The sequence below is a fragment of the Emiliania huxleyi genome (genome assembly GCF_000372725.1).
Source record: "Emiliania huxleyi CCMP1516 unplaced genomic scaffold EMIHUscaffold_72, whole genome shotgun sequence".
Classification (NCBI taxonomy): Eukaryota; Haptophyta; order Isochrysidales; family Noelaerhabdaceae; genus Emiliania; species Emiliania huxleyi.
The window spans coordinates 525,006-540,054 of NW_005196603.1; the positions used below are offsets into that span (position 1 = coordinate 525,006).

The window sequence follows — 15,049 nt, forward strand, 5'->3', positions numbered from 1 at the left end:
CAGACGACGAGGCCGACGACTGGAAGTACATCCGCGGCAAGATTGTCGCGCCCGACGGCTCGCTCAACTACGAGGTGCCAGTAACGTTTACCAAGGAGCTGTTCTCCTCTCTGGAACGCTTTGCGGAAGCAGTCGGGTTGCGTGAGTGGAATGGCTCCATCGAAGCCCTCGAGGCTGCTGCAGCCGTGGCCGAGCCATCGACGGAGAGAGCTCGGCTATTGGAAGAACTAGATGCTCTGCTCTCAGCAGACTCGCTTAAGCGAGAGGCTGGAACTTGGGGTTGCAAAACTCTTATCCGAGAGGCGGTGAGCACGGCCCTCGACAACTTGCAGGACGAGCTTGTGGTCCGTCAGGTGCCATTTGCCATCGCCACGACGTCACGCCTCACGTTCCGAGGGGCTCCGCTCAAATGGTCCTGGGAGGACTTACGATACGAGACGGAGCCCGAGAAGGAGGGAGGACCTCGTATGGTGCTCGAGAGGTTGAAGCCGCTGCATGAGACCCCGACCCTCACCCCCCCTGACGACGGCAACAAGAAGGCGACAGCTCCGAAGCAGGCGCAAAAGAAGGGAGCAAAGGTGGAAGGGAAAGCTTCTCCGGATCCGCAAGTGCTGTGCTTGCCTCTTGCCTCGACGCAAGAGGGTGCAGGCTCACGGTTTCGATCGGTCCTTCTGCAGCTCGCGGATAGCGTCGCAGACTTGTACATGGATGCTAGCAGTTGACGCGATCGGTTTCGTCGCGGTCGAGGCCGAGCGGAGCTTGGCGCCGCGAGAGGGGGTCTGCAGGGGGACGGGTTGTGTGCGCGTCTGCGTCGTGACTCCTGTGCGTTTGATAGACGCTTGGAAATCGAATCCAGCCTTCCGCTCCCCCCTCCCTTCTCTACTAGACGCGTCCGACGCCGTCCTAAACTGTAGTACGACCACAAGAACCTTGTACTGGCATGTGGAGGGGCAGGATCGCTAGGCCCAACACGACACACACTTCACTGTAAAGTACGACCTGTGACCTTAGCCCTTGGACCCTTCGGGCGGCAGGCGTGCCCCGGTGATCGGCGTCCAGCCGGGCGGCTCCCAGACGCAGTCCTCGGGGACGGGCAAGCCTTGTCGCAGGTGATGTAGCAGGACAAGGAATGCCTTCGAGTCGACGTCACCCTGCACCGGGCTGTCGGGAGGCTCGTTTGGCGGGAAGAAGAGCCAGCCGGGCACCTCGGGCGCACAGAGGCAAGGGAAGAGGAAGCAGGCGCGCGCAAAGCAGAACCAGGCGAGAAAGACGGCTAGCGTGAGGATCCCCGCAAACTCGACCGCCGGCCCGGTGTGCGGCGGGCAAGCGGTGATGCCGGAAAAGCAGTAGGGGAAGGCATGAATGACGACGCCGTAGATGACGATAAATATGGGGAGAAGCCAGAGAAAGAGCATAGTGTAGTAGAGCTTGAGCAAGAAGACGATGGCCCACATGCCGCAGAGCAGCACCCACGTGTAGAAGTACTTGACGCTGCGCGTCTGCTCGAGCGCGCGCTTACCAGCGACAAACCGGGTGGACTCGGCGATGGTCTCGGGAGAGAGGCAGAGTGCAAAGGTGAGGAAGTAGAGCCCGTTGCTGTTGAAGTCCTGGATGATGGTGAAGACGATGTAGAACTTGGCGATGTGGTGCAGCGTGGCGTCGTAGGCGAACATGACAATGGCGGGCGCCACGAAAATGAGGTACGCAGGGATAACGACGGTGTGGATCTCGACAACTATGGCGTAGAAGATGGTGCTGCAGTAGGCGTACGTCCCGCTCTCCCGGCGCGCGGCGAGCGAGCGAAGTACGATGCGGGCCTGGTAGAGGATAGCGTAGACGGAACGGTCAGCGTTGGTCTCCTTTTCCACGCCGTCCGCGAAGGTGAGGACCAACTTGTTGGCGGAGGTGCCCGCGAGATAGCCAACCACGATGAGGGGGAACACGGTGTAGGTGGCGATGGCTGCCACCCGCTGGGCGATCGGCATCGGCGCTATCAGATAATCTTCCCACTCGGTGATGCGATTCGGGCAGTTTTGAATGAACATCTGGCTCACGAGCGCATCGAGGAGGATGAGCTCGAAAGCGATTGTGAGGATCGACCAGATGGCCGCCAGCTGCTGTGAGGCTCCGCATGCGCACGCCGAGAGCCAGCAGAGCTGCGTGCACGGCCACGAGCAGCGGCAACCGAGCCATGACATCCGGAACCACCGCGGTTGGCCCAGTGTCGGCACCCAGATGGGCTGAGGCGCGTTGAACTGACGCAGCGCGCCGCCAGCACCGTCCTCCCACACTGCGCGCAGTGCCACAGCCTTGCCGATGCGCACGATCGGGGTACCTTCGGCGTGCGGCTCGCGAAGCGGCCTCCGGAGAGTGAGCGTGGTGTAGTCAAGCATGTCTCTCTCTGTAGCGGGCGTCCCAAGGCTGGCGATTGTGCACGTCTCCTCTCCAAGGCGGATCCTGTCCCCAATCGAGAGGCGGCCGATCCCGAGGTAGGGGGTCAGCCTCGTCTCGCCAGGCTGTGACGCTATTTGCAGGAGGTCCTCTTCCGTCGACGCCCCGAAGCCGCTGAGCTCCGAGAGCGTCTTGTCGGTGAACCTGGGGGCGTGGGGGTGGGGTGGGGTGGGGGTGGTGGCCTCTGCGTCGGTAATCACGGCTGGCGGCGAACCGTCGCGAGATGCCCACCGCGGCAGCAAACTTGAAGAGACTGTGCAGGGCGACGGCGCAAATTAGCAGGCGCTTGTGTTGTTGTGTGCTGTCGCTGGCACTTGTGTTGTCGCACACGGGAGAAGGGCTCCACGCGAGCGTCGCTCACCTCTGGGAGTAGAAAATGGCGTACTCATGGTCGCGCATCTTGATGAAGGCCTACAGGGGTGCAATACTAGAGGCATCGCGCAAAGGGTCCGGTCTTTCGCGTCTGTCTGCCTCCGCGCCCACAGCCTTGGCATGCACGCTCAGTAAGGAGTAGGGCAGGATCTCGTTTGCTGTCGGGGGGGAGTAGCCAGCGCCCTCGTCGATCAGCCAGCTGTCGCTGTCTGGCCAGTTCCATCTGGTGTCAGCACCGGCTGCGTTCGCAGCTCGCCAAAGCAAGCCAGGCGCACGCACATCGCAGCCGCCATTGACCAACGCGGACTCAATGGTGCCCACGTCTGTCGTCACCGCCTCCAGCAGCGGCTCGATCTCACGCGCTGCTTGCCGCGTCTCCTCCAGGACGTGGTGGAGCTCGTCGCACATCTCCGAGCCGCGGTCGCGTGTGGCAAGGGCGGCATAACCGCGGGCGGCTTACAGGCGTCCCAAGGCGAGGGTTCGGGGACCGGGGCGGCAGGGGCTCTGAGGGTCGCCGCCACCGCGCTTGAGTCATGCAGACGACATTACGGAGATCGCCATCTAACCGCGGATGTCACAGCGAGCGTGTTCGCCGCAGGCTGTCGTGTGTGTGAGCGAACGGGATGTTATGTGCGTGTCATGATACTGTCTTCTAGGGAGGAGCGCTCAGCTTTAAAAAAGAAATTCGTTCAACCTCCTAAAAAGAAAAACTGCTGTGACAGCCAGAGCCAACCCCTGCCATCAGATCTGGTTCCAATGACACCCAAGACGCTCCCTCCCCAGAAGCGGGCACGCGAAGAGGCCCAGGAGCGCGACGAGGCCGACTGCAGCGGCGGGTGCGGGGAGCGCCGCGCCGCTGCCGCATATCCCGCCGAACCGGGGCCCTGGAGGTGCACAAAATGCGAGAAGCTCATCGGGTGTGAGGTCATCGCTCGGCGCGGCCGTGAGTACGAGCGCGGCGTCGTGCAGCAGCGCGACCGCAACAGCCAGCTTCTCGTGCAGTGGTGGGAGGAGGCGGCGACCGGGTCCAATGAGAAGGGCCTCGCGCCCGAGTGGGTTGCCGAGCGACACGCGGCGCTGGCCGCTCCGGCGGATGGCGAGCGGGTGCGGCGCGGCATGGCGGTGCTAGCAGAGTGGGTGGACGGCCGCTTCTACTGCGCCACTGTGCAGGGCGGCGCGGCGCAGGCCCGCGTGCTGCTCCAGTTTGAGGACGGGCTCAGGCATGCTCCCCCCCCGGCTGCCCCTCTGGCTATTGCAGTTTTGTCTGCGGTGATGCCTTTCCCTGAGAACGCACACAACCGCCCTGGTGTGCAACACCCCGTGTGTCTGCTCCGCGAGTGCGTGTGCCCCGTCGTCCGTACTAGGACCGTGTGTCCCAGCGACTGACTGGCTGACTGCAGGTATGAGGCCGGCCTCGACGCGCTGCGGCCTCTGCTGGACAAGCCGCTCCTGCAGGCGGCGCACGCCCACCCTTGACCACCCTCGACCACCCTCGCCCACCCTCCACCACCCTCCACCACCCTCCACCACCCTCCACCACCCTCCACCACCCTCGACCACCCTCGACCACCCGAGATCACCCGAGATCACCCGAGATCACCCGAGATCACCCGAGATCACCCGAGATCACTCGAGATCACCCGAGATCACCCGAGATCACCCGATACCTCGCCACGCCTGTTCCTCCCTCCCGTTGCGACGCACCACCTTCCAATGCGGCGCCTCTTCGCTCCTGCAGCCGGCGCACTCGCCCCCTCTCCTCTATCTCCCCACACCTCCCCACATCTCCCCACACCTCCCCGCTCCCGCAGGCGGCGCACTCGCCCCCCTCGTCCGCGGTGCGGGAACCGCGCTCGTCGCTGCAGCGGATGCTTCCCGCCGACCTGCCATCCGCCCGCGCCGCCGGGTACGGCCCACTGGCGCAGTCGATGGACCGGCTCGAGGCCGTCTGGCGCTGCTCCGGCGCCTGGAGGGCCGAGCACGAGGCGGCGCTGTCTTTCTTTGTTCGAGGCGGCGTCGTTCTTCTTCTCTCTAGGCACTTGGCGGGCCGAGCACGAGGCGGCGCTGTCTTTCTTTGCTCGAGGCGGCGTCTTTCTTCTTCTCTCTAGGCACTTGGCGGGGCGGAGCACGAGGCGGCGCTGTCTTTCTTTGTTCGAGGCGCGTCGTTCTTCTTCTCTCTAGGCACTTGGCGGGCCGAGCACGAGGCGGCGCTGTCTTTCTTTGTTCGAGGCGGCGTCTTTCTTCTTCTCTCTAGGCACTTGGCGTGTGGAGCACGAGGTGGCTGACATCTGCGGTCTCTTCATCTGCCGCGACTTTCTCTCGCCGGCAGAGGTGAGAGAGGGGGAGAGGTGGGGAGAGGTGGGGAGAGGTGGGGAGAGGTGGGGAGAGGTGGGGAGAGGTGGGGAGAGGTCGCGAGAGAGGGGGAGAGAGGGGGAGAGAGGGGGAGAGAGGGGGGGAGAGGGGGGGGGAGGGGGGGGGAGGGGGGGAGAGAACTTGATCTCGCCGGCGGAGGCTGCCGCCCTCTGTCTTGGCTAGTGCCTCGGCTCCCCTCGGCTAGAGGCTCGGCTAGAGGCTCGGCTAGAGGCTCGGCTAGAGGCTCGGCTAGAGGCTCGGCTAGAGGCTCGGCTAGAGGCTCGGCTAGAGGCTCGGCTAGAGGCTCGGCTAGAGGCTCGGCTAGAGGCTCGGCTAGACGTCGGCTAGAGGCTCGGCCAGAGGCTCGGCTAGACGTCGGCTAGAGGCTCGGCTAGAGGCTCGGCTAGAGGCTCGGCTAGAGGCTCGGCTAGAGGCTCGGCCAGAGGCTCGGCTAGACGTCGGCTAGAGGCTCGGCTAGAGGCTCGGCTAGAGGCTCGGCTAGAGGCTCGGCTAGAGGCTCGGCCAGAGGCTCGGCTAGAGGCTCGGCTAGAGGCTCGGCTAGAGGCTCGGCTAGAGGCTCGGCTAGAGGCTCGGCTAGACTCGGCTCGACCCTCGCCGGCGTGCTGTCTGGTCAGGTCGCATATCTCGCCGCATCTCGCCACATCTCGCCATATCTCCCCATATCTCGTCAGGTCGCCGCATTCCGCCTCGTCTTCGCCGCGCACCAAGGCCTGGGGCGATGTACCAGTGGGGCACGATCTCCCCACATCTCCCCACATCTCCCATATCTCCCACCAGGCTGGGCGATGTACCAGTGGGGCACGATCGGCCGCAAGAAGGCGCTCGCCTCCGTCCTGCTCACACACGCGCACGCACACACGCACGCACGCACGCACGCACACGCGCACACACACACACACACACACACACACACACACACACACACACACACACACACACACACACACACACACACACACGCACGCACGCACACTCACGCACTACTCACTACTACTCCCTCTCTCTACTCCTCCCCCCCCCCCCTCCCCAAGGAGCTCGCCTCCATCCTGCAGCGCATCGACTTCGGCCTCGAAGAGATGACGGCCGAGGGTGTCGCCGCGCAGTCAAAGTCCTTTACGCGGGCAATCGGCAGGCACCGGCAACGGCTCGCCCCCCTACCCCCACGGTATCCAACCCAACCCCTACCCCCACGGTACCCGAACCCGCAGGCACCAGCAGCGCCTCATTCAGCTCCTCGAGGCGCGGATGCGGCAGGTGTTTGCGCTCGCCGGCTTGTGGCGCGAGTGCCACGTGCGCATGATGCAACTCTCCCGGAGGCCCGCGGTGTGAACAGCGTCTCTTCACACCTCCAGCTGTGAACAGGCGAGTCTACGACGAGGAGTGGGGGCCTGCGGTGTGAACAGCGTCTCTTCACACCTCTAGCTGTGAACAGGCGAGTCTACGATGAGGAGTGGGGGCCTGCGGTGTGAACAGCGTCTCTTCACACCTCTAGCTGTGAACAGGCGAGTCTACGACGAGGAGTGGGGGCCTGCGGTGTGAACAGCGTCTCTTCACACCTCTAGCTGTGAACAGGCGAGTCTACGACGAGGAGTGGGGGCGCGAGGCTTCCAGCCCCGGCCCGGGGTGAGGCGGCCGGAGCCGGCCGGGAGCCGTCATTATTGGCCACTTCAGGGGAGGGGGGGGGGTGGGGGCTGCTGCAGGCCGCCGCGATGAGCCGCACCATGGCCGCACACGCGGGGGAGGCGGCGGGCTCGAGAGGGTCGGTGCATGAACGCGCGCCCACTAGCAGCGCGCCATATGTGAGTTGGCGCTGGTATGCGGAGGCCCGCTCGGCGCTTACGACGGCACAAGACTGCGCATGCGGGGCGAAGAGCTTATAGGGGTATCTCTGTTTTGTTGATTGAGGATTGATGCGTGTGTCTCTGTGTTATAAATATGTCATGAAGTGGTGCGCGCAAAGACCCAAAGTTCTTTCTTGCACGACATGTAAAATTCTTTCTTGGCGTTGAGCACACACACCTCACACCTCACGCACACCTCACAGGACACAGGTCACAGCGCGCGTGTCGGGGCTGTCGCCGTCGCGTCGGGACCGGCACCGGGACCGGGCTCCGGCGTCCGGGGGGGCCGCGCCAAGGCATTTTGCCACCGAGACGGAGGGGGTAACTAAGATCGAAGGCTGTGGATAAATAACTCTCTCTCTCTCTCTCTCTCTCTCTCTCTCTCTCTCTCTCTCTCTCTCTCTCTCTCTCTCTCTCTCTCTCTCTCTCTCTCTCTCTCTTCTCTCTCTCTCTTCTCTTCTCTCTCTCTCAGCAGACGCAGGGCTCAACACAGGCGCGGACTGGCACGCGTGCTGGAACAAACAAACCAAGAAAAGACTGAGCCACCGCGAGGACTAAAAATATAACGCACAGTCACGGTACATGAGGCATGAGCTAAACGCCCTCCAGCGCACGCCTATCTCTCCCCTAGCCCTCGCCAACGAAAACCGCCTTCAGGATGGTCGTCAGCCAATCATCATGATCCTTTGGTAGCTCCCTGGGGAGACCCAGGGCAAGTCTTTTCGAGACGACTGCTAGCCTTTCCCGTTTCCTCGAAACCACCTCGGGTGGGATGCGTGCGAGCGTGTCAAAGATCCCGGGAACCGCACTACGGTTGCGGGGCGTGTCGAGCACAACCGCGAAGGCGCTCCAATCTCCTCCTACGTGCCAAAGCCACAGCTTGTCCATAGGAGGGAAAATGACCGGGATGCAACCGAAGGACATTGCGTCAACGATCCCCTTCCTCGTCGTGGTGTCGCCCGCAGGTTTGCCCGCCGCTGTCCAGCCACGCCAGCAGCGCCGCCTCGTCGCCTTCCGCAGCCGCTTTCGCCGCCTCTGCGGGAAGGCTGCCCAGTGAGCTGGAAGAGGCCGCGTCACTCGCTCCCGCCGCCGCCTCGCCCGAGATGCTGCCCGCCCCTCCAGCCGCCGCCAATCGGATGTTCCCCGTCCGACGCCTCGCCGGCAATGTGCCGGGCAACATGCGGGTCGTCCAGCTGGCTCCCGCTGATGAGATGCATCTCCCGACCGCCGGCTATGATTGTCGTGATGGGTGGAGCTCGCGCGTTGTCTCGGGCGGCCATGAGACGGCGGGCTATATGCTCGCGGCGCGACCAATCTGGCCACTCGCTGTTTCGCGCGAAGGGTTTGCAGCTACCTTAATAGACCCCATCGGCAAAGATTTTTCCCCTCCGCCCGCGATGGAGGCCTTTTTGAGCGTCGCCGCCAGCTCGCTCCTGGCGGCCCGACTGTGGCCGGCTATCCGCGAGAGTCGACTCCTGGGCGTGTTCCGTGGTCCCGCGCCCGGATTCCGGCCCAGGAGGCTCTCGAGCGGCACACTGGTGACCCGCTGCTCGACGCTCTCGTTCAAGCGTCGACCGGACACAACGCCGCTCGTAGGCCGCCACGACCAGGCTGGTCGGCATCTGAGTTGAGGCCTGCACCAAGCTGCATGAGCGCATCGGCCGTGGCCGCAGCAGGTCCACCAGACGGGCGTCAAAGCTTGCCGTCGGCGTGCTGTCGTGGGAGAGCCCGAGACAGCTGCAGAGGAGCCGAGTGCAGTGGCGAGCCAGGGGCGGCCTGGGTCACAAAGTGGCGGTCCTTGCCCACTCTGAGCAGGACTGTGCTTTGGTGGGGTTGTGCTTGAGCGTGTGTGAAGTGGGAGTGCGTGCCGGCGGTGTCTGTGAGCTCGTAATGTGCGTGCGAGGGCCGTGTGTAGGGTGTTACGAGCCGGTGTGAGCTTGAAGACCCGAGACAAGTGCGGTTTGGGACACCTCAGGCCTGATACTGATGGGGCTGGGCCAGGAGAGCGACAGAGAAGGCGAGGTGGTGAGCTGAGAGGCTGGAGCGTCCGCGTGTGACCTTGTCGCGGTGAAGGTGCCAAAAAGCGTTGTTTCATGCTCTCAGCTCACCACCTCGCCTTCTCTGTCGCTCTCCTGGCCCAGTCCCATCAGTATCAGGCCTGAGGTGTCCAAAACCGCACTTGTCTCGGGTCTCCAAGCTCACACCGGCTCGTGATGCCACGGAGAGGGCTCGAGATTGTCCTCGGTGGACCCCATCCGAGGCAATTGCGAGGGCGTTACGGAGGTCATTACCGGCGCCACCGAACGTGATATGTCTCGTCCCGCAGCCCTCATGCACCAGGGCCATGGGTGCAGTCATAATATGTAGGCCTTCTCTCCCACAGTTTTGAGCAAGAGCCGCAAACAACGCTTTTTGGCACCTTCACCGCGACAAGGTCACACGCGGACGCTCCAGCCTCTCAGCTCACCACCTCGCCTTCTCTGTCGCTCTCCTGGCCCAGTCCCATCAGTATCAGGCCTGAGGTGTCCCAAACCGCACTTGTCTCGGGTCTCCAAGCTCACACCGGCTCGTGATGCCACGGAGAGGGCTCGAGATTGTCCTCGGTGGACCCCATCCGAGGCAATTGCGAGGGCATTACGGAGGTCATTACCGGCGCCACCGACCCCGATATGTCTCGTCCCGCAGCCCTCATGCACCAAATATATGCATGCAGTTATAATATGTAGGCCTTCTCTCCCACAGTTTTGAGCAAGAGCCGCAAACAACGCTTTTTGGCACCTTCACCGCGACAAGGTCACACGCGGACGCTCCAGCCTCTCAGCTCACCACCTCGCCTTCTCTGTCGCTCTCCTGGCCCAGTCCCATCAGTATCAGGCCTGAGGTGTCCCAAACCGCACTTGTCTCGGGTCTCCAAGCTCACACCGGCTCGTGATGCCACGGAGAGGGCTCGAGATTGTCCTCGGTGGACCCCATCCGAGGCAATTGCGAGGGCATTACGGAGGTCATTACCGGCGCCACCGACCCCGATATGTCTCGTCCCGCAGCCCTCATGCACCAAATATATGCATGCAGTTATAATATGTAGGCCTTCTCTCCCACAGTTTTGAGCAAGAGCCGCAAACAACGCTTTTTGGCACCTTCACCGCGACAAGGTCACACGCGGACGCTCCAGCCTCTCAGCTCACCACCTCGCCTTCTCTGTCGCTCTCCTGGCCCAGTCCCATCAGTATCAGGCCTGAGGTGTCTAAAACCGCACTTGTCTCGGGTCTGCAAGCTCACACCGGCTCGTGATGCCACGGAGAGGGCTCGAGATTGTCCTCGGTGGACCCCATCCGAGGCAATTGCGAGGGCATTACGGAGGTCATTACCGGCGCCACCGACCGTGATATGTCTCGTCCCGCAGCCCTCATGCACCAAATATATGCATGCAGTTATAATATGTAGGCCTTCTCTCCCACAGTTTTGAGCAAGAGCCGCAAACAACGCGCTTTTTGGCACCTTCACCGCGACAAGGTCACACGCGGACGCTCCAGCCTCTCAGCTCACCACCTCGCCTTCTCTGTCGCTCTCCTGGCCCAGCCCCATCAGTATCAGGCCTGAGGTGTCCCAAACCGCACTTGTCTCGGGTCTTCAAGCTCACACCGGCTCGTAACACCCTACACACGGCCCTCGCACGCACATTACGAGCTCACAGACACCGCCGGCACGCACTCCCACTTCACACACGCTCAAGCACAACCCCACCAAAGCACAGTCCTGCTCAGAGTGGGCAAGGACCGCCACTTTGTGACCCAGGCCGCCCCTGGCTCGCCACTGCACTCGGCTCCTCTGCAGCTGTCTCGGGCTCTCCCACGACAGCACGCCGACGGCAAGCTTTGACGCCCGTCTGGTGGACCTGCTGCGGCCACGGCCGATGCGCTCATGCAGCTTGGTGCAGGCCTCAACTCAGATGCCGACCAGCCTGGTCGTGGCGGCCTACGAGCGGCGTTGTGTCCGGTGGACGCTTGAACGAGAGCGTCGAGCAGCGGGTCACCAGTGTGCCGCTCGAGAGCCTCCTGGGCCGGAATCCGGGCGCGGGACCACGGAACACGCCCAGGAGTCGACTCTCGCGGATAGCCGGCCACAGTCGGGCCGCCAGGAGCGAGCTGGCGGCGACGCTCATCGAAAATTGTTTTCTCGTTTTTCGTGCACTACCGGCCACAGCCGTGCCTCAGGCATCCAAGTCGGGCAACATGTGGGCGGCACGGGACCGGAGGCTTGGCCCTAGGCCGAAGAAAGGGTATGCGAGGGTGCTCGCGAGCACCAAAGCCACTTGCGGCATTCGCCAGCAATCCCTGCTGCACACAAGAAGCGAGCGGTCCGGACGTCTGGCGGCCACTGAAGGCAATCGCACGGTGGGGGAGGCGGTCCGCGTGTTACGTACGTCTTTGAAAAGTGACACCGTCGCTAGTTTACCGGTCGCCGAGTGAATTCGGACCCGCTCGGGACTCGCTACTGCTGACTAGTCGCGCCGAGGGCGGAGAGTGACTCACACGTAGCTTAATATGTCAGCGATGCAGCTCGCACAAGGGCGGCGGAGCCGAGGGCAGCGAGTGTGGTGGCGGCGACGGCTGGTGGCCGGCCCGACGGTGCCTCGGCGCGTAGCACACCTATAGGCGGTTTCGTCGGCGGTTCCGGTTCTGCGCGCGCTGGCGACGGCGAGAGGGACACCGGGTAGACCCGGCGCGACCGTGTTGGCCGAGGGCGGCGGCAGCGGGCGCGACAGAGCTGGTGCTGCCGCGAGCAAGACGGCAGCGACGCGCGGCAAGCCGCACGCTGCCATGGGCGAACCTAGCGCATGAGCCGTCGAATGGCCTACGACACGGGGCGAGGAGCGGCTCAGAGCTCGGCTGAGAGTGTCGCACAGCTGGCGCCAGCAGCAAGCAGCTCACCTACAGAGAAACGCGTTTGAGTGACACACTAGCGAGAGATCGTCGAAGCTCGCAGACGCTGTTCACCTCGAGATCACGGCGGATTGCTTCGCATAGTACCTATATTCTTTACTTTGGACTGTGAATGTGATGTTCCACACCTCATTCAAATGCTATTCACACCTCATTCAAATGCTCTTTTCATTCAAATGTTACTCCATCTACTGTGGAACATCACATTCACAGTCCAAAATCATGCATTAGAAGAGTATATAGGGGGTATATCTTTGATTAGAGATTCATTTAGGGCTGATGCAACCTCCGACTCCCTTCCCGTACATCCAACTGCTCCCGCCACACCCTTCTCGGACCATCGCGCTGCTCTTCGCGCGAGTAAATACATGATTTCGCGCCTTCTGGAACGCCTGCTGATACCGTCTTCCCGGCAGCCGGCAGCCTCGATACGGCCATCTCGACGACAGAAACGCGGCCGAGATCACTCGCAGACGAGTCGTGCGTGTGTGTGTCGTCGATCGCCGAGCTAATCGGTGGTCTCGCGCCGCTGTTGAAGCACACACTCTGCGCGAGCACCTCGCTTCATCATCCTCGCCGGCACAGGACGCGTCACTGGTACTGCTCGACGAGGCCGAGATAATGCGCGAGACGGGTCGGAGGCCGCTATCTCGCACCCAGCTGTGTCGCCATCGCGCTCAGTATGGCCGCCTGTGCACGAGTTGGTCGCGTGGCGGCTTTACGGATGAGTCGCGGCGATAATTTGTTGGTCAGCAGCTGCACGCCGCCACTCGTCCTCAGCATGCATTGGCATTGGCTGTCGCTGCCAGCCGTTCGGTGTGGTGGCATCGCGACTGTAGGAGTCGTGCCTGACCCGTGCCGTGCGCGTGCATTGCTCAGCGCTGCGTTGCTGGTCCGTCTCACCCCATGCCGGCATGCTCTGGCTGCGCTGGCTGCACTGTCTCGGCGTCGACACATGACAGAGACTGTGCCGCGATTGTGGCCGGGCTAAGGCGGCCAGCGGGCCAGCTCGTGACCGCTGTGAGCGGTCTGTGCAAGTGGAGCTCCGCAGTTTGGGGCTGGCTTGACTCACGGCGGCCAAGCATCGATCGGCGGCAGTGCCCGATCACTGTTTGTAACGCACCCATCGCCACTCCAGTCTATATATATGTTCTGAACTTGGCGCATTAACCCTCCTACGCAGATGGTTTTGCGTGATTTTGGCCCCCCCGCCCCTAACATTATGGCCGACAGAGCGGCTGGGAGGCTAATGTTAGGGGCGGGGGGGCCGATCTGGTGTCCAGACCAGGGCTCGGCGCCATGAGCAGACGTATTTTGTCGTATCTGCGTAGGAGGGTTAATCGCTTTTCATAATGAACGCGAAGAGGCGCGTCCTCCTAGCGTCCTCCCGAACGGCTCCAATTCAAGCGACAGGCCCTCGCCTCTTCAGTCGCCACGCGCCACCGTAACTAGGAGAGCAGTACTCGTTTGGCACCTGTGGTGGGGTAGGACACACCGGCGCACGTCGGCAGGGGAGGAGTGTGTGAGGATGAATGAGTCTCTTGGTCCCCGGCCGATCCGTGGGTGGGCTGTGGCGCCACCCCGTGGCGTGTGGCGCATCTACTTGCAAGCCAGCGTAGAGAAGGGGAGAGTGCGCCCCAGTGAGGCCGCCACAGTGCGGATCATCTGTGGTACCCCTGAGTTTATCGATCCGCGCAGCTCCGCGGCAAAAGCAGCAACGAACATCTCGACTACAAAGGTTTCGAGCGCGTGCCATTCGCCGTTTATCACGTCGGACCGGTAGTCCCCCCGGTAGTGCTCACGCGTCGTCCGGGAGGATGTGTTTATGGCCACACGAACATAGCTGCGCAAATCCTGTGATACCCTCCCAGGCGCTAGAAGCAGAGGTTCACGGCCAAAGCTCTGGAGGGCGAGCAGAAGCGACTCGTTGACCATGGGTGCAGACTCACGCCACCGCGGGTGCTCACGCCCACGCACGTGCACAGCACTCCGATTGGCGACCGTCGCCGGCCGCCGCACCGGCGATGGATGTCGATCGAGGATGATGAAGATGATGAAGCCGTTGTCGCGTTGCAAGCGGGGCGGAGAGTGTCGAAAAGAGAAGTGACCCTGTCTGTTGTGTACGTACTTATAGCTTACTGGGAGAAAAGAGAGACTCTCTCTCCGTTGTGCCCTCGAGTGTTTACGGAAAACACTTGACCCTTGACCGGAGACGGGTCGCAGGCGTCGTACCGAGCGCATCGAGACCGTGTCGTAAAAGTGTTTTAGAGGGAGCGCCAAGCTCGACGCGCTGGCCGAGCAGCGGCGCGTCGGCAGGCGACGTGCCACACACTCAGGCATGGCCGCAGCGCCGGATGCTGAGTTCACGGAAATCGGAGGACGCGACCCACCTCGCCACAGACGGTCCCGCGCCTCGCCGCTATGACGGGGACACACCCCGCACCATCCGCTGTGTCCCCGTCTTTGTCCGGAGTGAATACTCCAACGCGCTCGTCGGTGACGGCTTCCTCCAACCTGCGCCGCGCTCGGCGAACCTCGACAGCGCTTTCGGCGGCATGCAGCTCTTTGCGCCTGAAGCCTTGAGAGCAGCTCCTCTGCTGCTCACACGCTCTGCACAGTTGACACAGCCTACTGTGCGGCTGCCACAGCTGTGACAGCGATGGGCTCGCCCTCACTGGCCCTCAGTCACTTGTGCTGCGGCATGTGTGAGCGACACTGCTCGGCGACTGCCGGCACACTGTGAGACCATGGGTGTGAGGTAAAACCACGCTACCAGCGCTTGGTCACATCAGCCCCGAGGTCAGATCCTTCTCCTCTGTTGATGGTAACACTTGTCTACTCGCTGGAGCCGAGCAGGAGGGCCCGGCGCACAACCCCTGGTCAACCGTCACGGTCCACACCCCGTATGTGTTGTCCTGACCGATGAGCGATGTGTGATCCGGTCGACGAATTCTCTTGATCCGACACCACACCCACGAGATGGGGGACAGCGCGAAGGGAGGAGCACAAACTCAAACACGTACTCGAGTACGGGAGGTAAAGATGTGCGCGTCACGCCGGCTTCCCGGG

At 62.7% G+C, this 15,049-nt stretch overlaps 1 protein-coding gene across 1 annotated transcript; it reads left to right on the forward strand.

The window, feature by feature from the left end:
* Positions 1–3,569: 3,569 nt before the first annotated feature.
* On the forward strand, positions 3,570–6,823 carry EMIHUDRAFT_465504 (hypothetical protein; the record flags this gene model as incomplete). The annotated part of the gene is made up of 9 exons (XM_005761246.1): positions 3,570–4,043; positions 4,224–4,278; positions 4,635–4,826; positions 6,228–6,361; positions 6,405–6,486; positions 6,559–6,589; positions 6,629–6,659; positions 6,699–6,731; positions 6,769–6,823. The coding sequence occupies exons 1-9, from the start codon at positions 3,580–3,582 to the stop codon at positions 6,821–6,823; spliced, it is 1,077 nt and encodes a 358-aa protein (XP_005761303.1). The 5' UTR covers positions 3,570–3,579.
* Positions 6,824–15,049: the final 8,226 nt, after the last annotated feature.